Source organism: Eptesicus fuscus, chromosome 23, assembly GCF_027574615.1.
Source record: "Eptesicus fuscus isolate TK198812 chromosome 23, DD_ASM_mEF_20220401, whole genome shotgun sequence".
Lineage (NCBI taxonomy): Eukaryota > Metazoa > Chordata > Mammalia > Chiroptera > Vespertilionidae > Eptesicus > Eptesicus fuscus.
The window spans coordinates 15,145,991-15,168,503 of record NC_072495.1 but is presented as its reverse complement, the minus strand read 5'-3'; the positions used below and the strand labels follow the sequence as shown (position 1 = coordinate 15,168,503).

The 22,513-nt window shown below is 61.2% G+C and overlaps 1 protein-coding gene across 1 annotated transcript in view; it reads left to right on the top strand.

Annotated features, from left to right (window-relative positions):
• KIRREL3 (kirre like nephrin family adhesion molecule 3) overlaps positions 1-22,513 on the top strand; it is a gene marked incomplete at its 5' end in the record, with an annotated part of 91,752 nt that overhangs the window by 63,549 nt on the left and 5,690 nt on the right. The window contains 7 exons of the mRNA XM_054712574.1: positions 5,108-5,213; positions 9,306-9,454; positions 10,575-10,702; positions 11,512-11,638; positions 15,793-15,893; positions 18,604-18,802; positions 20,208-20,243. Of these exons, the coding sequence (XP_054568549.1) occupies positions 5,108-5,213; positions 9,306-9,454; positions 10,575-10,702; positions 11,512-11,638; positions 15,793-15,893; positions 18,604-18,802; positions 20,208-20,243 (846 nt within the window). The remainder of the gene's footprint in view (positions 1-5,107; positions 5,214-9,305; positions 9,455-10,574; positions 10,703-11,511; positions 11,639-15,792; positions 15,894-18,603; positions 18,803-20,207; positions 20,244-22,513) is intronic.

Here is a 22,513-nt window from a genome sequence, read left to right as displayed (position 1 = left end):
GCGAAAACATCTCAATGAGGGTCCTTGGCAGGTGACATGTTTAAGCCACGTTTCTACCCCCGCCTAAGGCAGAGCTTCCACGTCAGTCAGTGTCCTGGTCACCCCTGGCCCTGCTGGCCTCCCAGGCGGCCCCACGCAGTCCCTCGGGGTTCCACACCCGGTGAATAGCGCCAGCCCCTCTCAGAGGGTCTCGTGGAGGGGCCGGTCAAGGGCAGAGAAGGGAGAAAAGACCGCCTGTACTTGGCATGTACTATCTCACTCAGTCTGTACAACCATTTGGTACAGAGCAGGTATGACGATGGCCCCATCTGGGGAAACTGAGGCTCCCAAAGTCTGGTGAGCGTGCCCAAGGCCACCCTCGCGCTGCAGACCTGCGCTGGTGACCCCTCTTCGGTGCTTCCAAACAGTGGGCCTCAGCGAGGGTCAGTTACTACAGTGAATATCAACAGCAATGAGGCTTAGAGCTGCGCCAGCATCCCATCCCGAATGTCACCTGAAGGGGACCCCGGAAGGTCCCCAAAGTGCCCGTCGGTCCCGGAGAACAAGGCAGGGCTCCCTGAGGCGCTTCGTGGCCGTCCTCTCAGACGGGGCCGGGTTAGGTGTCAGCGACCCGCGCTCGGCGCTCACGTCAGCCGCTCTTCTCTACGCCCCCCTCGGCCAGGGAGCGCGAGGCCACCACGTGCCACAGTGGGGCCTCGTCATGGGCTGGCACTCACTGCCTCCCCATCGTTCTATTTGCTTTAACTCAAATTCATTTCAAAACACTTCCCAACATTCTGGACTCAGTTCCGCATGGCACTCCAAGGATCTGTGTCCTAGAATTTTCTTTCTTTCTTTTATTTTTATTTTTTTATTGATTTCAGAAAGGAAGGGAGAGGGTGAGGGAGATAGAAACATCAATGATGAGAGAGAGTCATTGAGCGGCTGCCTCCTACACACCCCCCACTGGGGATCGAGCCTGCAAACTCAAGCATGTGCTCTGACTGGGAATCCAACTGTGACCTCCAGGTTCATAGATCAATGCTCAACCACTGAGCCACCCAGTCTGGGCCCAGGGTTTTCTGAACCTGTCTTGGGGCCTAAGAGCAGACACTCCCACTCAGTGTCTAGAGTCCTTGCAGACACCGTTACACTCCAGAGGGCAGAAGAAATGGCTGTAACAGCAGACACCGCGCTGAGTTCTGGAGGAGCTTTATCTCCACCGTATGCGTCAGCTGCTGGCCCCCTCTCCCCGCTCCACGCCAAGCAGGGGAGGTTTTCTTTCATCCCTCACTCAGTGAGATCCAAGAACAGCAGGGTGATGGGAGGAAGATGCTCGCTCTAAGGGTCATGTAAGTTTGGGGATCAGCCTCAGAGGGGTGCCTTCCTCCCCTTGTCCTCGCCCAGGGCCTGGCTCTCCATGCCCACCTGCTTCTGCACAGCAGCCGTGACGTAGAGCAGCAGGCTCGGCCACGGGGAGGAGGCAAGGAGCTGTGGGCATCAGCTGGTCCAGCGGCCAGGAAGGCTCCACCCCCAGGAGTGCGGGTCTGAGCTGGGTGCCCCACGGCGGGACTCCAGGGCCTTGTCTGATTGCACTGAGTAACATCCGAGCTCCCTTGTTGCCCTAGGATTGACCACGAATCAGAGCTCTCTCCAGACACAAGCCCCCCCTGGGAGGAAGGAGGCAGGGAGGCACAAGTCTTCGATGGCCGAGCTGCCAGCTGTGGCCGTGGCACAGCCCCTCCCTTCTTTCCCACCCATCCCCAACCCGGGCAGGAGGCCTGTGCCAGCTGCGAATCCTGCACCAAAGAAACCCCCTCCCCCTTGGCTCCCAGGGCCACGGCCTGGGCCCGGCAGGGAGACTGGGGAAGCAGCGCTCCAGGCCATATGCATCACACCGGGGACCTCCCTCAGCAGGAAAGCCTTCCCCACACATCGGCCCACCAGCTACTAAAAGGCATTGCCCTAAATGCACTCTAATGAGATGATCGATTTACCAGGGCGCGAGATGATAGTCTGCGTCGGTGGAGGACGCCAGCCCTGCCAGGTCCCTGGGCCCTGGCGGCCTCTCTTCCCAAGGACATCTCAGCCACGTGAGGAGGGAGGCCTCAGGAAGAGGTCAGATGGAGGCTCAGCCCCCAGGTGCCTGCTCATAGGTCCGCCCCATCCGAGGAAGTGCAGGATCATGGATGGAAGCTTAGCACCCAGGTGCCTGCTCATAGGTCCGCCCCATCCGAGGAAGTGCAGGATCATGGATGGAGGCTCAGCACCCAGGTGCCTGCTCATAGGCCCGCCCCATCCGAGGAAGTGCAGGATCATGGATGGAGGCTCAGCACCCAGGTGCCTGCTCACAGGCCCGCCCCATCCGAGGAAGTGCAGGATCATGGATGGAGGCTCAGCACCCAGGTGCCTGCTCACAGGCCCGCCCCATCCGAGGAAGTGCAGGCCGTGGTTAAGGCCACAGCATTCTTCCTGGTTTGAATTGGTTCTGCCAAGGTTCACCTGGTTCGTTAACCTCTTTGTGCCTCAGTTTCCTCATCTGAATGCAGCGGTAGCAATGCTTACCTCATAGGGTTGCTGTGAGGTTAGATTCAGTCATTGAGATGCTGTGCCTAGCACAGTGCCTGGCACGTGGTGAGCACTTTGCACCTGTCAGCTGTTGTTACCATGCACAGAGTGCGGCCACCCCTCCCCCTGAGCCCCCACCCACAGGCTAGGGCCCCCCACATCCCTGACAGGGGATTCCATCCATGTGTCCCCTCCCGAAAGTGTCTGCATGCGTGTGCCAAGCAAAGATCAAGCTCTCTCCACCCCCAGCCTCCCCCAGCCTCTTCCTCCATTGCTCCATTTGCTCGCTCAGTAAGCACCCAGGTGTTGGCTGGGGACGCCATGGGCTGGAGGAGCTGCCTTTGCAAGCCTGCTCGTTTTCTCAGGCAACCAGGAAGCAGCCACACTCAGCAAAAGCACATTTGTTGTTTGTTTCCCTCGGTCTTTCTATGTTACCCAACGGAAGACAAAGCTCCCAGATTGAGTAATGGGAGAGAAAGCTTAACACCCCCAAAGTCTCGCTACATCTGGACTCTGCATCCAGCTGCCAAGTTGCAAATGGATGTGCTATAAAACCACCAAGTCATGGAATTTCGCTCTCTTCCCACCCCCGCCTCCTTGTAATACTTCCCCTGAGCATGCACACACACACACACACACACACACACACACACACCACACGCACATATCCGCGCGCGCACACACACACGCACACACGCGTTGCTGATAGAAACACTAACAGGCTCAGCTGTAACATCTGTTCCATGTGATCTCGGTTCCACCAGCTACATCAAAGCTGCCCTCTGCAAGTTACGCAGCCGACATCACGCGTGGGACTAAAATCATGTTTAATAGTTGGATGTGGCACAAACTATGTCGGCCCCTGGAGCCTGGTAGACGCCTGCGAGTTCATATCCTGCACCACGAGAGGAGGGGCCTGGAGGGGGAGCGCAGGGGCTGTGGCCAGGGTGGAGGTGCGGCCACAGCGGAGGTGTGGGCGTCAGCTGGTCCAGCAGCCAGGAAGGGGAGCGCATCTGTGCGTGACGAAATCTATCTTCTCATTGGGGTGCTTCCTGGGGCCCATTCTCCGAGGTCCTGCAGGAAAGGCAGGTATCGAGGGCGTGGCAAAGAGGTGGGGGAAGCTGCGGGAGACAGTTCCAAGGATGAGCTGAGCATGGCAGGTGGGTGATGGGAGAGGGGCCCAAGCAGCAAGAAGGGTCCCCATAGGTATGTGCTCCATCCCCCTGCTCCCCAAGACCCATCGTTTGACAAAGGTGGGGTGGGCCTCCCGGAACTGCCCCCCGATTTCCGTGTTGGGTTTCTAGACTCTGTCCCACCGGCGCCATCACCTCCTCCACAAGAGTTGGATGGAGGCGCTCCACTCGCCTCCTGATATTGATGTCGGAATGGGGGACGGGAGCCAGCCACACATTCAGACGCAGAGGGCAGCTCTCAAGCGCCTATACTGCAGAGCATGCTCCCCCCAACCCCCATGAGATGCAAGCTCCTCCCTGGGTCTCCATGTCCCCGGGTGGCGCCCTCAGCCTCCGGGTGCCCAGCTTAGCCGGCCAGCCCTGCGTGGATAGGGGGCCGGGTCTCCTGCGCAGTCTGGCCTGGGAGCTGCAGGTCCTGGCTGCGTGGGCCGGCACTCGCCTGATGGGCAGCAGCCGGGAGTGGCTGCCAGTCCTGGGGGTCGTAGCTCTCCTGGGAGGCGAGCTCTCATGGCTCCTCCTTGCCACACGCATCTTTGTGACCATGTGAACTACGCTTTAGACTCGAAGCTCTCTGCTTCTTTGTCTGGTTCTTCCTCTGCACTTCTCACTCTCTGCCCCCCGCCCTTTCCTCCTCGTCTCTCCCCCATGTAGGTCTCCGCCTGCCATCCTTTCTGTCAGCTCCCCGTGTGCCTCTCTGCTCCCATCTCCCTGTCTCTCTCCCTCTCTCCATTCCCCCTCTCTTCTACCTCCCCCCCCCACTTAGCTCTGTGAGCTTCTCATCACGCTGAAGGGGGGCGCCGGGGGGCTGGGGGCCACCTGTCAGGACGCCGGGGAGATGATCAGGCTGATGAAAGGGTGTGAATGCCACGTCCCAGTGAACGGATGCACAGAGACAGGACACGGGCATTTCAAAGACAGACCGCTTGCATTTCAACTGGCCTCAGTGTCCACCCTCCCCTCGGGCCACGGCACCCCCCTCCTCCCTTCTCCTTCCTGAAGCCGTTGGTTCTCTCCGAAAGCTGGGCGGTGGGCGGCACGACCCTGAGGCCGGGCAGCCGTGCTTCCTAGCTGGCTGCCCATTGAAACACCAGGCTTTGGGCCTACAGAGGGACCCCCCGCTGCCCGCACCCCCCGCCGCCCAGGACTGCCTGAAGCAGGCACCTCCAGGGAGTGGGGCACCCCTGCTGAAGCCACCAGCTTTCTGGGGACCCCTGGAGTGGTGGCTGCTCTGAGGGTCCCCAGGATCGTGGGGGCGGGAACTCTGGCCTGTACCCTCCAGGTCACCGAGGAGGGTCTTCCGGCCTCATTCGTCCCCCAAACCGTGGACCCAGCTCCCCGGCCTACAAGGGACTCCCTTCTTCCTGCAGACCCCCCGCTGGTCAATCTGTCGGTGGAGCCACAGCCGGTGCTGGAGGACAACGTTGTCACCTTCCACTGCTCTGCCAAGGCCAACCCGGCCGTCACGCAGTACAGGTGAGGGCCGTCAGGCTGAGAGGCGCGGCCTGGCCACCGGGGCCTCCACCCCCGCCTGTCACCTGGGCTGTCGCTGTGGGCCTGGGTACCCGGCACCCTGCTGGTTCAGTGGGGGTGCCCCCGCTCCTTCTCCGTGCCCCACCACCCCGCCCACCCCGGCCAGGTGAGGACCCCCTCCCGCCTGCCTCTCCCCGCCACCCTGGCCGGCGGAGCCCCTCTCCTTCACGCACAGGGGCGCTCCCATTCCGCTGGAGACGGTAGGTGTCACCCTCCGGTGTGGATAGCTCGACGATCCCTTCTTTCTGAAAAGAGGGAGAGAGGCTCAGGGAAAAAATGTGAAAACCATCCAGGGGACGCCGAAACCGGTTTGGCTCAGTGGATAGAGCGTCGGCCTGCGGACTGAAAGGTCCCGGGTTCGATTCCGGTCAAGGGCATGTACCCTGGTTGCGGGCACATTCCCAGTAGGGGTTGTGCAAGAGGCAGCTGATCGGTGTTTCTCTATCATCGATGTTTCTAACTCTCTATCCCTCTCCCTTCCTCTCGTAAAAAAATCAATAAAATATATTTTAAAAAAAAACAAAAAAAAACCCATCCAGGGGAACCAGTAAGGTCAGCATCTGGATTCTAGTCTTGCGTCACCCAACTGCTCGCCTGGGCAGGGCGGGGGCTCTGGGACGGCTGCCTGTCCCGCGGGCACCTGGGACCATTCGTGCCCGTGGCCCCCGAGCATCCCTGGCTCCCAGCACCGCTAAGGCATCGCGGCCGCTTCCACGCTCGTCTGTCCCCGTTGACGGAGCTTCTCGGAGGCAAGCACTGCAATTGGAGCCGCATATGGCGCTCAGCGTGGAGCACAGTGTGTGGCGTGTACTGTTCTCGGGGACGCGGGCTGACTGACGGGATAAATGCTCAGAGCTGCCCCTCCTGCCTGCGCCCCATCACCGCGTGAGGCGTCCAAGAGACAGTGACCTCAGAGGTGCTCAAGGGCAGACTCGCCTCCCCTCCTCCTGGATCTCACCGTGGCCCTGACTCCACCCCGTCCCTTCCCACCAGCCCAGACCTGACGGAGGCACCCGGAGTGCGGCCTCTGCCGTGGAAATGGGTCATTAAGCTGCAGCCTCCGCCAGCGCCTGAGAGGCTGATGGTCTCCGAGGAGGAAATACTGGCCAGTGTGGGGGGGAGGACAGGGATGGCAGAGGGGCAGTGCCGCCCCAGAGGCAGAATCCGAGGTAATGGGCCGGAGAGGCAGCCAGAGGTTCAGGCTGGAATCCAGGCAGCGCCCCCTGCAGTGCAGATAATGAAACAACGTGGGGACCAGAAACAGACAAGTCTTTACCTTCGAGGGTGTTTTTTTTTTTTTAATCCTTACCTGAAGATATTTTTTCCATCAATTTTTATTATTTTTTAAAATATATTTTTATTGATTTCAGAGAGCAAGGGAGAGGGAGAGAGAGAGACGGAAACATCAATGATGAGAGAGAATCATTGATTGATTGGATCAGAGAGACACATGGATTGGTTGCCTCCCACATGCACCCTGACCGGGGCTGGGATCGAAGCTGCAACCCAGGTACATGCCCTTGACCGGGAATCAAACCCACAACCCTTTGGTGCTCGGGCTGGCGCTCTAACCACTGAGCAACACCGGTCGGGGCTCGAGGGTATTTTTAAGTCGGATGCAAATCCATCTGCCCTGTCTGGCGTAGCTGTGCACTGGACTAGGGGATCCCTGGAGTCATGCAGCCCAGGAGGTCCAGGGGCCGGTCTGGAGCAAACTTCTGAGGCCCGGTGACCCCAGAAAAGATGGGGTGAGAACCCCGGTGATGACGACGGTGACCAGGTGTAAGTGTACCCATGAGACGGGGTCATGACGCAGACACGGCAAGAGAGGGACCGCTGGTGAGTCCAGTGAAGGGGAAAGGCGGTTCATTGCACTCTTCTTGCAACTTCCCCATAATTTCCAAGTTTTTTTTTTAACTAAAGAGTTAACACAACTGGGCCCGGGGCATCCCACCCCATCTCCATCCAACCCTGTGGGTCACAGTCGGCGGGTGGGGAGGGAGCTGTCAGGTGGGCCCGGGGGCACCCTGCAGGTGGGCACTTGTTCTTACCTGTCCCCTTCCCCGTGGACTTCTGATCAGCCAAAGGTCCTGAGAACGCTTCAAGGTGGATCCGGCTTCCTCCAGGCCTCCCCGCAGCACACAGCGGCCTGGGTCCCGCCCCGACCCCCCTCGCTCCAGCCAGGCGGGAGGAGTAAGGGTTGGACACAGATCCCCAATCACGCGTCCCATTCATTCTCCCCCCCCCCCCCCCGATTCATCCGCCTCAGGCAGGGGCAGTGCCAATTAAGTCGGGTCATTAAATTAAAGTTAGAAACTGAAGTGATTCATGAATAACTCATAATGGTTTGTTGGGAAGCTCCTTAAGCTCTCAGGGAGCATGGTTTGCTCTGTTGTTAAACGATAATTGTTATTTATTAATCGTGTTCTTAATAATTACCCGATATTAATTCGCAATGAGAACCACATGGTGCCAGCCTGGGGGGATGGCGGTCTCCCGGCTGGAGGGACGGGCCTCCGCGGCCCCAGGATGGAGCCGGGAGTGAGAGGAAGTGGGGTGCAGGCAGGGCCAGCAGGGGCTCTGTGGTCACAGGGATTCGTGGGCACAGGGTGACAGTGGTGGGGGCCAAAGGACCCGTCAGCACCGGTCTTGAACTGCAGGAGGAGCGAGCTGGTAGCTTTGTGATTTTTTTATTTTTATTTTTGTTGTTGTTCATCCTCACCCGAGGGTATTTTTCCATTGACTTTTAGAGAGAGTAGGAGGGTGGGGGAGAGACACAGAGAGAGAAGGGAGAGGGAGAGAGAGAGACAGAAACATTGATGTGGGAGAGACACATGGATTGGTTGCCTCCCACACACACCCTGACCAGGGCCTGGGATCGAGCCTGCAACCGAGGTACGTGCCCTCGACCGGAATCGAACCCGGGACCCTTCAGTCTGTGGAATGACGCTCTATCCACTGAGCCAAACCGGCTAGGGCAGCTTTGTGATTTTAAAGTGAGTTTTGTCCACCTTGGAGACCCGTAAGGAGAGCCCCACGGCGGGCGTACGCGCACTCACACCCCCGAGGGACCCCAGCACTGGCCCCGGGACAGGGGCTGCCCAGTCCCTGGCCCACACAGTGCTCTGCGGTCCAGGGCCAGGACCCAGACAGGCCCGAGGCTCTTGGTCCCCCCCCCCCCCCCCACCCCTGCTCGGCTGGCTCTGATTGGTCGGACGACTGGCTGATGAAAGAAGTCAGCACAGCCTGCCTCCTGCCTCCCTGACAAACCAGGACAGATGGAGCCGAGGCCTCCGAGGAGCTGGACAAGGGAGGGGGGTGGAAACTGCACAGAAAAAAAGAGCAAGTGTGATCCCTGGGGATGGGGCGGGTGGAAGGGAGAGAGGGGCACTGTGAGGGGACCTACTCTGGGGACAGGAGTCGGGACAGGAGAGCTGACAGAACTGGCCGAGGGGAGGGGTGGTTGGGAGCCCTGCTCACCCCTCTCCCTCAGCTTCTCACCTTGCGTGGACCCCGACTTCCTGGAGCTTCATTTCTGGGTGTGGGGGTGTTGGGAGGGCAGGGGGCATGCCTGCAGGTGTGGGCACACGCCATGACACCTTGGCCTCTGAGGTCGCGGACTCCGCTTCCTTCTTGTCCAACGTGGCCAGGACAGGGTCCCTGACAGGCTCAGAGCCGGTGGCCACGCCGTCTGGGGACTGACAGTGTGTTATCCATCGCCTAGCCAGCCAGATGGCTGACCGACTGGACAGCCAAACCACCTCCCTCCAGAATAACCCACTCGGCCAGTGCCCCTGACCGCCTGGTGACCCTCAGACCGAAGCCCACCACCTGCACCGCCAACCGCTCCCCGGCCCGGGAAGTCGCCCTGCCTGGAGTTCCCCCGAGGGACCCGCGGGGGCTGCCCCCCTGCCCCAGGCCCGGCTCCCTCTCTGTGGCCTGGATACGCCCAGCTCCCAGAGTAACATTCCGCCCCGGTGGGAGGGGCGCCCTGGGCATCTGAGGCCACCACAGCCTCCGGGGCCTGTGTTGCAGGTGGGCCAAGCGGGGCCAGGTCATCAAGGAGGCGTCGGGAGAGGTGTACCGCACGCCCGTGGACTACACCTACTTCTCGGAGCCCGTCTCCTGCGAGGTGACCAACGCCCTGGGCAGCACCAACATCAGCCGCACCGTGGACGTCTACTGTGAGTGCCCAGTCTGGGGGCTCCCCTGGGGGCGCGGGCCCCGGGGGGGTCTCTGCTCAGGGCCCGGGGACCGGCCTGGGGGGGCCTCTGCTCAGGGCCCGGGGACCGGTGCTGTGGTGTGGCGGCAGGATGAGACCTGAGACCAAGCTCCGAGCAAATCACTGCCTGTCCCCCCAGCCTGCCCCTCCCGTTCAGGGCCCCCCCCCCCCCCGAGGTGCCCCTCCTCCCGGGGGCCTGGCAGAGACCGCCCAGCCGATGGGCAGCTGGGTGCATCACAGCGATGATCATTAGCTCCTCCACGGCCCTTTCCAGCGTTAAAGCCCCTTCCCACACTTCCTCTACACCTGACCCTTCCCCACCCCCACCCCTCCCCCGCCTCAGCTGAGCACTGTGCTCCCTCCCATATGGGGGGGGGGGGAGCTTATACAGGCTCCCGACCCCACCCCAGATTTCACTCTCACTCCCTGAAAGCCACTCCCTGCACACCCTCTGTCCGGTGCCTAAGAGTTCACCATCGTCCTCATTCTGGGGCCAGGCTTGGTCCGCAGGAGGCTCGGGGAAGGGGGTGCAGAGAGGAGCCTCCATTAACCCCGCCACGTAGCAGGGGTGTGGGCAACACGTGGGCTCGAACAAGAGGCTGGGAGGGGCTGGGACAGAGGACAGCCTGAGAGCAGAGGTGGGGACGCCAGGGAGCCGCCTGGCCACTCCATTCCACAGCTCAGAGCCCCTAGGGGGGCCGGGAGGCTCGGGGAGCAGCCACTTGACTCGAGGGCAGACACATGCAGGTCTTTAGGCCCAGGGAGGAAGGCCCCTCTGCCCGCACCTTGGGATGGGCGCTTCCTGGGACCAGGACAGAGGGATGGGGGTGGGAGAGCCCTGAGGGCATATCCAGGCACAAAGGGGGCCGAAGCCTTTTTCCTCGGCTGGTGCTGTCCATCCCGGCGGGCGGGCCTTTCCCTTATCCCCGACCCGAGGCCCAAGGGCAGAGGACTGAAGTGTGAGGGCATGGGCTGGCACATGCTGAGGTGGCCCAGGCACCGGATGGGGGAGGGGAGGCAGCCGCAAAGCGGTCCCCAGAGCCCCCGCCCACCGCGCCCTGTCTGTCCCTCACCCGTCACAGTCGGGCCCCGGATAACATCGGAGCCCCAGTCCCTGCTCGTGGACCTGGGCTCGGAGGCCGTCTTCAGCTGCGCCTGGACCGGGAACCCCTCCCTGACCATCGTCTGGATGAAACGGGGCTCCGGCGTGGTGAGTCCGCAGCTCAGACCCCAGGGGCCTCTGCCTGGGGTGGGGGACCCCGGTCCCGGGGGCACTGCCTTCCAGGGCCCTGTCACTCTTATACCGGGGTGTCAGGCTCCAGGAAGAGGCTCCAGAAAGAGAAGAGGGCACCCCAGGTACCCACAGGGACCTCCTCGGCCCTTCACACAAGCAGCCGCTGTGGGTTTCCCGCCGTGACCCTGGGAAGAACAGCTGGGGGTCACCCACACACGGAGAGTGAGAGGCAGAGAGTTGTCACCCGTTAGCTTTTGGGTTCGTTGCTCTCTCTGAGCCTCTGCTAAGACAGGCGAGTTCCTCAGTGTGCAAAGGAGCGTGTCTCCGGAGGACCGGCCAGAGCCGGCGGGAGGTGGGGAGGCAGAAGCCAGGATTCCGACTCGGAGCTAGCCAGTGCTTTCTTTTCTCCCCCTCAAACCACACCCCAAAGCGATCCTGGAAGTGACTGGGAGAGGCAGGTCCAGGGGCCTGCAAAGGTCAGCTGTAGGGTCATTGCTCCGGCAGCCCCTCCCTGTATGAGACCGCCTCGGGGCCCAGCCAGGGAGTCCCCCTCCTCCACACTCATTCCGCACCCCACCTCCAGGGCTGCCTCCCACCCTCTGTGGTGTGGGCTCCCCCACACGCAGGTGCTGCGCAGTAACCGTCCGTCTCCTCCCTGGCCCTGTTCTTCCTGAGATGCCGGACACGTGTGGCTTTCGCCAGGCCTGTCCGAGGACTCTCTGGTTCCGAAAGACAGAGAGCACCCACCCCCACTCTTTGTGTCTGATGCACCCCGATTCTCCTAGGTCCTGAGCAACGAGAAGACCCTGACCCTCAAAGCCGTCCGCCAGGAGGATGCTGGGAAGTACGTGTGCCGAGCCGTGGTGCCCCGGGTAGGGGCCGGTGAGCGAGAGGTGACCCTGACTGTCAATGGTAAGACCCCCACACACACTCCTGCCGGGGCGGGGGGTAGAGGGGAGGGAGAGGAGAGGGACCCAATGTGTCTGGGTCCCAGGCAGTGACCCACGGGTCTGTCATCCATTCTGGGCCTTGCCATCACCCCCAACTATGGGTGCCCGAGTCTGTGCTGGAGCCCAGACACCGCTCTTCTTCTTTCTCTCCTGAGGGTCTCAGCCCTGAAAGGGGTAGCCGACGAGTTTTATCCTGGCCAGGAAAGAAGGGTCAGGGGTCACTGGGCAGCCGAAGCCATACCCATACCCATCCTTTAACTTGACCTCGGCCCTGGCAGGAATTTAGGGCGCGTCTCTGGACTCCGGATTGGCCCCTTCCCATTGCAATAGAGCCACCCAACTGGACGAGACCAAGTGCTGGGGTGGGGGGGGTCGGGGACGAGGAGGGGGAGGTGCCTTGTTGCATATAAAAACCACTACAGCAGGAGAGGGCTTTCACACACACACACACACACACACACACACACACACACACACGAGGACACCGCGGGGAGGCAATGGATGACTGCTACATGCAGCCTGTAGGGGACGGGGCTGAGACCGGGCCTGGCTGACCCACGACGGTTGTGGCACCAGGACAGAGATTCGGGGTCCCTGCTGTGAGGCAGCCTGGTCCACGGCCAGGAACCCAAGGCGGCTTGAGAGGGTGAGAAACACTAAGGCCAGTCCCTGTGCCTCTTCCAAACTTCCCCGCCGCTGATTTCCTGGTGTCCTGCTTCGGGTCTGTCATGCCCCTTGCAAGCCTGCTCTCCCTCCCCTCCCCCACCCCCAACCCCCCCACATCTGCCAGGGCTGAGCCGAGTCCCAGGTGGCTTCATCTCCACCCAGGAAGCCGCATCATCGATGCGCCCGCTTTGCCAGAAAACTAACCAGCTCGGTGCCCCCTTAGCCACCCCCCCCCCGCTGTCCCCATTAACCGGCCCCCCTCCATCTGTTTCCTTTCCTCTCCCCATTAACCGGCCCCCCTCCATCTGTCTCCTTTCCTCTCCATGACCCCACGGGCTATGGCAGCCCCAGAGAGGGGTTACCCACCCAGACCCCTGAGTGCTCCCGGGACACCTGTGCTGGGCAGAGCCCTGCCTCGGGAGCCTTCCTTGCCTTTCCCGTGTGCCCCTAGGACGCCACCAGCAAATGGGCACCGCAGGGCTAAAAATAACAGCATCTGGTGGCGCCTCCGTGTATCCATGGCAACAGGCGGCAGCCTTTTCCTGCCGCTCTGGGTCTGACACTCAGCTCGGGCGCCAGGCCTTGGTGAAATCTCACCCCCCCACCCCCCCCCCCCAATGCTGGCCCATGACTCTCCCGGGACCAGTCAGTCTGGGGACCCTCTGACTCATAGAGGCCTCCGGGGGCCCCCAAGCCTGAAGCTTTGAAAGGAGCTGGGGGAACCGGGGTGACTAAAGAGGGACTGACAATCCATTGTCCCTTAGATTCCCAGCAGAGATTTGAAGTGGTTTCCTGGGGAGGTAACGCACATCTTGGAGGGACATGTCTCTTGGATGGGACACCCCAGCCTGGGCCTGGGCATCTGCCCAGGAGTTCATCTGCTCCCTCCAGGGTCTGGCTCTCTCTCCCCCGTTCCCGCCCTCCAGTCCTGCACGAGCCCCCCCAAACCCCCCCGCCCCCGGGTGGCGAGGAAGAGAATGCCAGAGGGATGGGAGTGCAGCAAGGGAGCTGTTTGCTGCTGCTGAACGCGGGGCATCTGGCCCTGAGGCGGGGGTGGAGTAAGTGGCCAGGGAGAGGAACCTGCCAGCCGCGGAGGCTCCTGCAGACCAGGGGGAGGGGCGGTGCAGCCCCCGCAAAGGGGCCTGAACTGGGGGACCTGGCCTTCTGAAGGGACCCAGAATGATGGAGCTTTCTTCAGAACAAATCCGAGCCGCTGGCACCTCCAGCCACTGCCCTCTGGGGGTCGGCGGGCACAGGTGCCGGCTGCTTTGCTCGCTCCGGGATCTCAGGAAGGGGAGGCGAGCGGTGTGACGGCTGCACGGTGACTCCCTCAACCCCATCCACCTCGATTCTGAGTTCAGGTTTCTTGTACGAAGCCCTTTAACGGACGCATTTGCCAGAGAGCCCCCCGCCCCCCCACCCCCGGGATGCCTAGCTCCTGGGAGGGGGAGGGGAAGTGGTATTCTGGTTTCATCACTTCCATCCCAGCCGCGGCACAAAGCCCCTTGGAGTTCCCGAAACGCCCGGCCCTCCTGCCTCTTCCTGGCGCCGAGGGCTCAGCCCACTTGTAAAGCCAGCTGAGTGTGGAAGCCCTCATCTGGAGGGTCCCCCACATCCGCCTTCCCCAGCTCCAAGCCATTTGCATCCTGAGCTCAGAAAGTCACCTGAGTGTCTCCCAGTAGCTTTTTTTCCCCCTCGGCTGAGAGCTACTCATAGAAATGCAAATCCGGTTTAATTAAGGCGGCTAATAAACAGCAATTACGTTGGCAGCGGGTTCTTGTTTTGTTCCCAGCATCATATTACCTGTGCTGAGGTCCATGTCTCTGCCTCCCTCGCTTCCTGCCACCTGAGCCCTGGCCTCTACCCAAAGGATTGGGAAGAGGGCACAGGGGCCTCCACCCTCTTAGCCCTGGCTTCAACTGCCCACCCAGCCAGGGAGTTGGCTGCAGAAATGACCGGCCAGCCGCTCCCCCCATCGGCCAGGCCAGGCGGGGCATCCGCCAGGAGCCTGGGGGTAGATAAAAGGCAGACGAGACCAGAAGCACTGCTGGACTTCAGGTAGACTCGCTAGGCTGTCGGATGCAGCCAGGGAGACAGGTACTCCAAGACCGTGCCTCGTCACACGTGCACAAGCACACATACATGCACACACGCGCTCACACGTGGACACACACATATGCACAAGCTGGATGAGAAGATGTAGGGGTCAGCTTTGGAGCCAGGGTCTCACCTGGGCCATCTGGGGTCTCCTGAGACCTGTGTGAGAGGAAGGCTAAGGATGTGCCCATGCATTGTGCCTCTCCAGGGAGATTCCTTCCGCCCCCCTCAACATCACACACCATTTCTCCCGCGGCCTCCCTCGAAGCTGGGCCCTGCCCAGGACACCCGGTTTGTTAGGCAAGCGCGCCCTCTACTGGAGGCCTGAGAAAACGGCTTGGACTGGAACAGCTGGCTAAGGCGGAGGTGCCCGCTCAGTTAGCACTGCTATACCCTTCCTCCCCGGCAGCCCCCCACTCCCTCCTCAGGCTGACCACCTCCTGCACAAAGCGTTCCCGTTCCCTATCCGCCAGGAAGAACTACCCTCTCTCCTCTGAGCCGGCTGGCACTTCATCTGTTTGCTCCTGGGATCCCAACACTCGCCACCTCTTCTCACAGTCATTTCTGTTGTGGAGAAAGGGAGACCGCCCCCCCCCCAACTCACCCCCCGCCCCCTCTGGTTGTTTTAGCTGGTGGAGTAATCGAATCGATTTGTGACAGATTAACAAGAGATAAGAACCTAATTTAATTACATGCGTACATACGGGAACTCCACATGCGTGAGAGAGGGACAGAGAGTTAAAAGGAGGTGAATGTGGCACCCCGAGCTAAGGAGAAGGTAGGGCGGGCACCTTGGGGCTGCAGGGGGAGGTCAGAGCAGGTCGGTAAGAGCAGCGGATGCTCAGTCATTCATCGTCTGCCCTGCTGTGCACATAGGTCAGAAACGCCATCTCCGGCGACGTCTCATTATAGAGAAGGCCCCTCATGCAAATTCTTACAGGTAGTTAAGGGGAGATGGAAGTTTCTCTGGAGCCCACGTAGCACATGTAGGGGTGACTCATTCTGAACCCCTGCAATGTCTTCTGGGCCTTCTGACTCAGAAGCATCCTCTCATGACCCCTTAACCTTTTGCACTCGGATGTCGAGTGTGACTCGACACGGTTAGCATTAGAATAAAGGAATCGAAAAAAAAAAAGAATAAAGGAATCGAGAAAAAAGCAAGCGAGTGCAAAGGGTTAAGAGGTTCGTGACGGATGCTTGCACTTCACCTGGTTCGCACAAGCCTTCAGGACCTGTCTGCTGAATGACAGGAATGACAGGAATGACGTCAAGAATGAACTGAGCCCTCCCATGAGGGGCCCAGCCAGGGACCTGCCCTTCCTGAACCCCTGACGCGATCTGTTTCCCCCACAGGCCCCCCCATCATCTCCAGCACCCAGACCCAGCACGCCCTCCACGGCGAGAAGGGCCAGATCAAGTGCTTCATCCGCAGCACGCCGCCGCCGGACCGAATAGTGAGTGCTCGGGGCGGGGAGGGGATCGCAACAGCCCACAGCTGCGGGCGCCCGGGGAGTCAGCCACACCTGGGCTCCCTCTCCTCGGCCTGCCCGCCGCCGGGAAATCACTCCCCTTTGCTCTCTGGGGGAGGCGTCATGAGGACAAAAGTCACGGGCAGTCGGTCTCCTCTTTCAGAGCAGGCTGTCCTGCCGGGGTCCGTGGGCAAGTGTGTTTCACGCCTCCCTGCCCTGGAGCTGGGCGCTGGCATCGGTAGTTCTAACAGAATTCTGCATCCTGGGGGCAGGGGAGCAAGTGGGGGGAGCAGAGAGCAAGTGAGGGGAGCCAGAGAGCAAGTGGGGGGAGCCAGAGAGCAAGTTGGGGGAACAGGGGAGCAAGTGGGGGGAGCAGAGAGCAAGTGGGGGGAGCAGGGGAGCAAGTGGGGGGAGCAGAGAGCAAGTGGGGGGAGCAGGGGAGCAAGTGGGGGGAGCAGAGAGCAAGTGGGGGGAGCCAGAGAGCAAGTGGGGGGAGCAGAGAGCAAGTGAGGGGAGCAGGAAAACAAGTGGGGGAGCAGGGAGAAAAGAAAGATACACGATTTCCACACCCTCCTGGGTTCAAGTTCTTGGCCAAGTCCTACGCAGAGTGCAGTTTATAGTGGCAAACCCCGCTCGGTGCCTCCAGAGTCCCCCTCTCGGCCTCCGTCATGGAGAATGAAAGCTGCCTCATCCATCAAGGTTTCTCTCTAAAAGTGTCCTTGCTCCCCCCGTCACCCCCTTCCTCAGAGCCGTATTCCACGCAGTGCAGCCGAGGCAGCCCCATCCACGCCTACCCCCCCACCCCCCAGGCACTGGCAGAGGTGACAGGGAGCCTTGTGCCCCCGCCCGCCTGAAGTGGGTGGAAGCCCAGGCCTAAACCCAGGAGGGTGAACACTGGGCGGCACTGGGGGGGGGGCGAGGCAGGGATTGTGATTAGGAACCGCTCCCAGGGGCAGTTCTACTTCTCGTGGTCCAGTAGTGCCAGGGAGGCGTGGGGGCGCGTGCCAGGCTGGGGCGCTGAGGCGGCACCCGCTCAGGATGCCGTCCTGTACAGGAGGTATTACTAGGGCGGTATTATTCTTACACAGTCTCTCGGGCATTCCGTTAACTCGCTGAAAGAGCCACACAAAGATTGCCAAGAATTCACACACAGAATGGATACCATACGCCTCCCCATTCCCCGCACTCTTTTTTTTTTTTTTAATTATAAGCGCAACACACGCCCATTGTCGCCCATCCCCTTCACTCTCAGGCATACTCAGTCTTCTTCTGCGTAGAGCAGGGATGGCGAACCTATGACACGCGTGTCAGCACTGACACGCGTAGCCATTTCTGATGACACGCGGCCGCATGCCGAGGATGAAACATTTGCTGCTCCTGAGGATGAAACATTTGCGACTAGAGTCTTGGAGTTAGGTTTTTCCTCAAAGTGACACACTACCCGAGTTATGCTCAGTTTTTTGGCGAAGTCTGACACACCAGGCTCAAAAGGTTGCCCATCACTGGCGTAGAGTCTAACTCCAGCCAGCGGTGGGTTCTCACGGGGCGATTTCGGCCCCAGGGGATGCGGGGCGTCGCCTGGAGACACCGTGGGCTGTCACACTGGAGGGGTGCTGCTGGCTCTGAGAGACAAGGCAGGAAGCTGCCGCACAGCCCACAAGGCACAGCCCACGACCGAGAATGTCCACAGCGCGGGGCCGGAGCAGCCGCTCCGCTCCGGGGCCCTCGGAGCACGGTCCTACCTGCAGGACCACATTCTCATGAACCTGAGCAAACAGGGCGTGTGGGGCCCCCCGCCCCCGTGCGTGCGTGCTGGGGAAACAGCTCAGGGGAAATTCCGCGATCACCCCTAGAAACCGAGCTAGATTAAGGTGGTCACAGCTCTCAGAACATAGTTGTGTCCAGACATGACCCAAAGGTAACAAAACTAGCCCCGGCCACTTCCTCTCAGAGGTGAGAGCGCCGGCCCCGGGGTCAAAGGGCCGTGTGTCGGATTCCCAGTCAAGGGCACGTACCTTGGTTGCGGGCTGGATCCCGCACGCGCCCGAGCAGCCAACCGATGTGCCTCTCTCACATCAATATTTCCCCCTCCCTCACGGTCCCTCCCCTCCACGCTCTCTAAAAAGAAATCAATGGGAAAAATATCCTTGGGTGAGGGTTAAAAAAAAAAAAAAGTAACAAAACTAGAGTCAGCCTCTCTGGGCTGGTCCTCTGCCTCCAGCAGCCAGGGGGCAGCACCAGGCTGGTGGGAGCATCCGGGAGACACTGGCACAGGCCAGCCCAGGGGGCTCCCGTCACCGCCCGGACTCTCTCACTGGCCTGGAGAGGGGTCCGATGCACATGAGGACCCTTCTGGAAGGACATGCCCCACGAGGTGGCCCAGCTCTGTGTGTGCATGTACTAGTACGTGTGTACGTGTATGTGTGTACATGTGTGTGTGTGCACGGCCTGACCCTGTGTGGGGTAGGGTGGGGCGCTGTGCGCATGTGCTGTGGCATGTGTTATGTGTGCGTGGTGCATGCACATTTGCGGTGTGTTGGGGTGTGCGTGTACCTGTGTGTCCGTGTGCCGGGGCTGGTGACAGCGGGCGTGCCTGTGAGCCTGGCCAGGCCAGCCCTGCAGCACGAGGCGACGCGGTGGTCCCCATGCGGGTGGCCCAGGCGGGGTCTCCTCCTGATTCTGGCCCCCCGGGCAGGCCTGGTCGTGGAAGGAGAATGTGCTGGAGTCGGGGACGTCGGGGCGCTACACGGTGGAGACGGTCAGCACGGAGGAGGGCGTCATCTCCACGCTGACCATCAGCAACATCGTGCGGGCCGACTTCCAGACCATCTACAACTGCACCGCCTGGAACAGCTTCGGCTCCGACACCGAGATCATCCGGCTCAAGGAGCAAGGTGGGACGGGGACCCGCCCGCCCCGGGCAGGGCCGGGCCAGGCCTCCCAGGCCCTGGGGGCACAGAAGGCCTAGTGAGTCTGCGAGCGGGTAGGACCCAGGACAGGCCGCAGAGTTCCGCTCACCCATCACACAGCCTTGGGCCGGCGGGGGTTGGGGGGACGTGCCCTCCCTGGCCCCGCTCCCCTGAGGCCAGGGGCGGAGCCCGCACAGGGGGAGGCCAGGACACCAGAGGGGTAGGAAGCTGCTCAGAGAGGTGGCCTGTCAGGGTGAGGTTTCAGGGAAAGGGACCCCAGAGTGAGCCAAGTTCACGGCCATGCTGAGCCGCCAGCACCTTCTAAAGGCCCCGCTTGCCTGCGCTCAGCATTTATCTGGTCCGACCCTGGGCGGGACCCAGGGAGACCCCAGGGTGAATGTGTTGGGGAACCTGGCCTAGCCAGTTAGCACGACAAGCCAGTCCAGACACCCCAAAGTCCCCCAGAGGCACCCAAGCTGAGCTAAAGGGAGGCGACTGAGCTGCCCTAACCACTGGATGGGGGAGCCCAGACCCTCTGCAGTTCCCCTGGGACATGGGAGACGCCTGGACCAAGGGGCTAAGCAGGAGGCAGCCAGGGGGCTGTTCTGGGCAGGGAAGGTGAGGAGGAGGAGGAGAAGGAGGGAGGGGGTAGGTTCACTATGACCCTGGGTGCAGACTGCCCAGCTCCTGGTCATGAACTCCAGTCTCTGCTCCAAGGAATCACATGGGGGAAGGGTACACAGAGTGGGACCCGGAGGCGCTCGGCGCAGCCGCGGCACACGGAGTCCTGAGATGGGCTGCAGACCTTGCCCCTCTGCCAGGGTCATCCAGGGGGCCTCAGCCCTGGCACTCTCTGACCCCCTCCCCCAAGATGAAGGCCCCCCACAGGCTGTCAGGCCCTGGCAAAGGCTCTGGGCCAAGCAGGTGGTCCCCGCTGGGCCCTCGGGCCCCAGGACCCTGTGGGTCACAGCGTCTCCCCACACCTCTGCCCTAACCGGTGCTGCTTCGCATAATGCTTTGCACATATTTTGCATAACATCATCCACACATCATCCCAAACCTCCGGTGCCTGTTGCTTCCCCTCCATGTCTTCCCCTTGGTGCCCCCACCCCCCATGCTCTCCCCTTAGTGTTCTCACCCCCCTCTCAGACCCCCCCCACTCCCCCCACCCCACTCAGCCTTGACTTCTCTCTCTGGCCCCTTCCCCCCCAAGTCTCTTAAGTCTCTCCGAGTTCAGTTGGGATGGCCTGGGTCTATTGGGGAGTCCCGAAGGCATGATTGAGAAGGGAGCCCCCCTCACCCCAGACCCCTGCAGGTGGTGGCCCCCCCAGTCCCACCCCACCTGCCCAGCCAGGCCCTGGCTGTGGACGCTTGCTTTATTTCCAAACAGGTTCGGAAATGAAGTCGGGAGCCGGGCTGGAAGCAGGTACGGAAGGAGACATGAGAGCTCCCTGGGTTGGGGGAAAGGGACCTCTCAGGGCTAGTGGGGGAGGGAACCCCAAAGGGAGTAGGGAGGCCTGTGCAGGCCGCTAACTTCTCCGCCCTCCCCCATCTCGAGGGGTCAGTGCAATCGGAGCAGCAGGGAGAGGGGTTCCCAGCCACATGGGTCAAGGAACCCCAGAGGCCAGCCTCCTAGTCCACGGCCCCCTGCTTGCTGCAGGGCCCCGGCTCCTGTGCCCCCTGCTCTGTTCCTCCCGTCCCTTCCCTTCAAGAGCCCTGGCTCCTGCCCTGTGGGGCAGCCTCCTTCTATCTCCATCTCTTCCTGCCCTTCCAGCTTCTCACATCATCACCAGCTCAGCAGGGGCCTCCAGGGGCCGGGGCCTCCAGCCTGCTGTGGCCTGCGCCATCCATGCTAATCCATGCTTGCTCGTGGCTGCCTGCTCCCACGCCTGCCATTCCCCAGGGCGCTGTCCCACCACAAGGCACCTCCCTCCACCGAGGCACCTGGCCCCAGAGTGGCTGTCAGGATCCCTGGGTTGAGCTGCTCTGTCTTGGGCCCCACAGGAAATGCCCCCGACCCCCCCCCCCCTCCGCCCCAAGCAGAAACCCGGCAAAGAGGATCAGGGCATTGCAAACCTGATCCCCCACCACGCTGGCCCGGAAGGAGCTGGGGCCGGTCAGTTCCTTCAGCCTGCTTCAGTGGGGCACAGGCCAGCTCAGGATCAAGTCGTCAGCCTCCTGCTGTCCTCCCCAGGCCCCTCCGAGACCCTCCTGGTGCTGGCCATGGTGTCTCCTGCCGTTTCAATCCCACATGTGCCTGCCCAACCACACCCAGAGGTCCCTGCCCCCTCCTGGCTGGGACTCCACCTCCTCAGATGAAGAGGAGGCTGAATGGGAGGGCGGCTCCTCCCTCCAGTCCCTCTCTCTCCGGGGCACATCGGACGGGTGCTGTGTCCAGGAAAGGACAACCAGCATAGCTGGCAGAGGCCAGACCGCAGGAGGCCAGGCAAGGCCACAGAGGAATGCCACCCAACGCCCCCCCCCCGCCGCCAGCCCTCTCGCCTCCATCAGGCCCTCCTCTGCCCCTGCCCTCCTGCTCCAGATAAGATGGTGCCTTCCAGCTGCAAACAGCTGAGGGACAGGTGGCTCACAGGATGCCAGAGGCAGAATGGGCTGCCCTGGTTCTCTAGTTTCACAGCTGGGCTCTGAGCGCCGCTGAGACAAGACCAAGTCATTCCAAGGAAACTCGCTAGGTATCCGAGGAGAACCCAGATCAGAGCCCAGATCAATCAAATGCAAAAGCACAGAGCCAACGAGCTCCCAACGCCCGTTTCCCTCTCCTGATGGAATGGAAACCGGAGACGGAATCCTCCGTTTGTCAGAGCAAGGTCACCAAGGTCAAGTCCTTCGCTCCTGACTGTGGAAACCTCCCCAAGCACCTACATTGTCGATCCCTGAGTGTTTGCCCCACCCACCTCCTCCCACCCTCCCTGCCCCTCCCACAGTGGCCCCGGCCACCAGCAGGCAGGTCACAAGGAGCTGGTGTGGTGAGTCCTGGGCTGGAAGGATGCACCGGCATAACCACTACCACCACCGCCACCGCCGCCAACCAACGGCACCTTCTCCAGCCAGGAGGCAGGGAACAACCGCCTCCCCCAAGCAGCATCTCCAAGGGCCAGGGTTGCAGTTTTCTTCTTCTTCTTCTTTTTTAAATATATTTTTATTGATTTCAGAGAGGAAGGGAGAGGGAGAGAGAGAGAGAGATAGAAACATCACTGATGAGAGAGAACCATTGGTCGGCTATATGCCTCCTGCACGCCCCCCCACTGGAGATCGAGTCCTCAACCCTGGGCATGTGCCCTGACCGGGAATCGAACCCTGACCTCCTGGTTCATAGGTCAACACTCAACCACTGAGCCACGCCAGCCGGGCTCTTCTTCTCTTTAAATAAACTAACAATGAGAGGCTAACCCACAGCCCAAGACAAACAACTAGATGTCCCAATCGTCCACATTGAGAATGTGGCGTGGGCTGGAGGGAGGCAGCACTAACACTACGAGGAATTGTCCTCCCTTTACGATCTAGATCTGTGACAGTCCTCCTTCCCAGAGGGAAACAGGCCAGAGGCTGTATAGGCTGGGGACCAGGCTCAGTTCTGAGGCCTTTAGCTGCATTGCCTCACCTGAACCCCATAGCACAGCCCTGCGTGGGCGGGGTAACCATCCCACTGCACAGATGAGAGAGGTTAAGTACGTT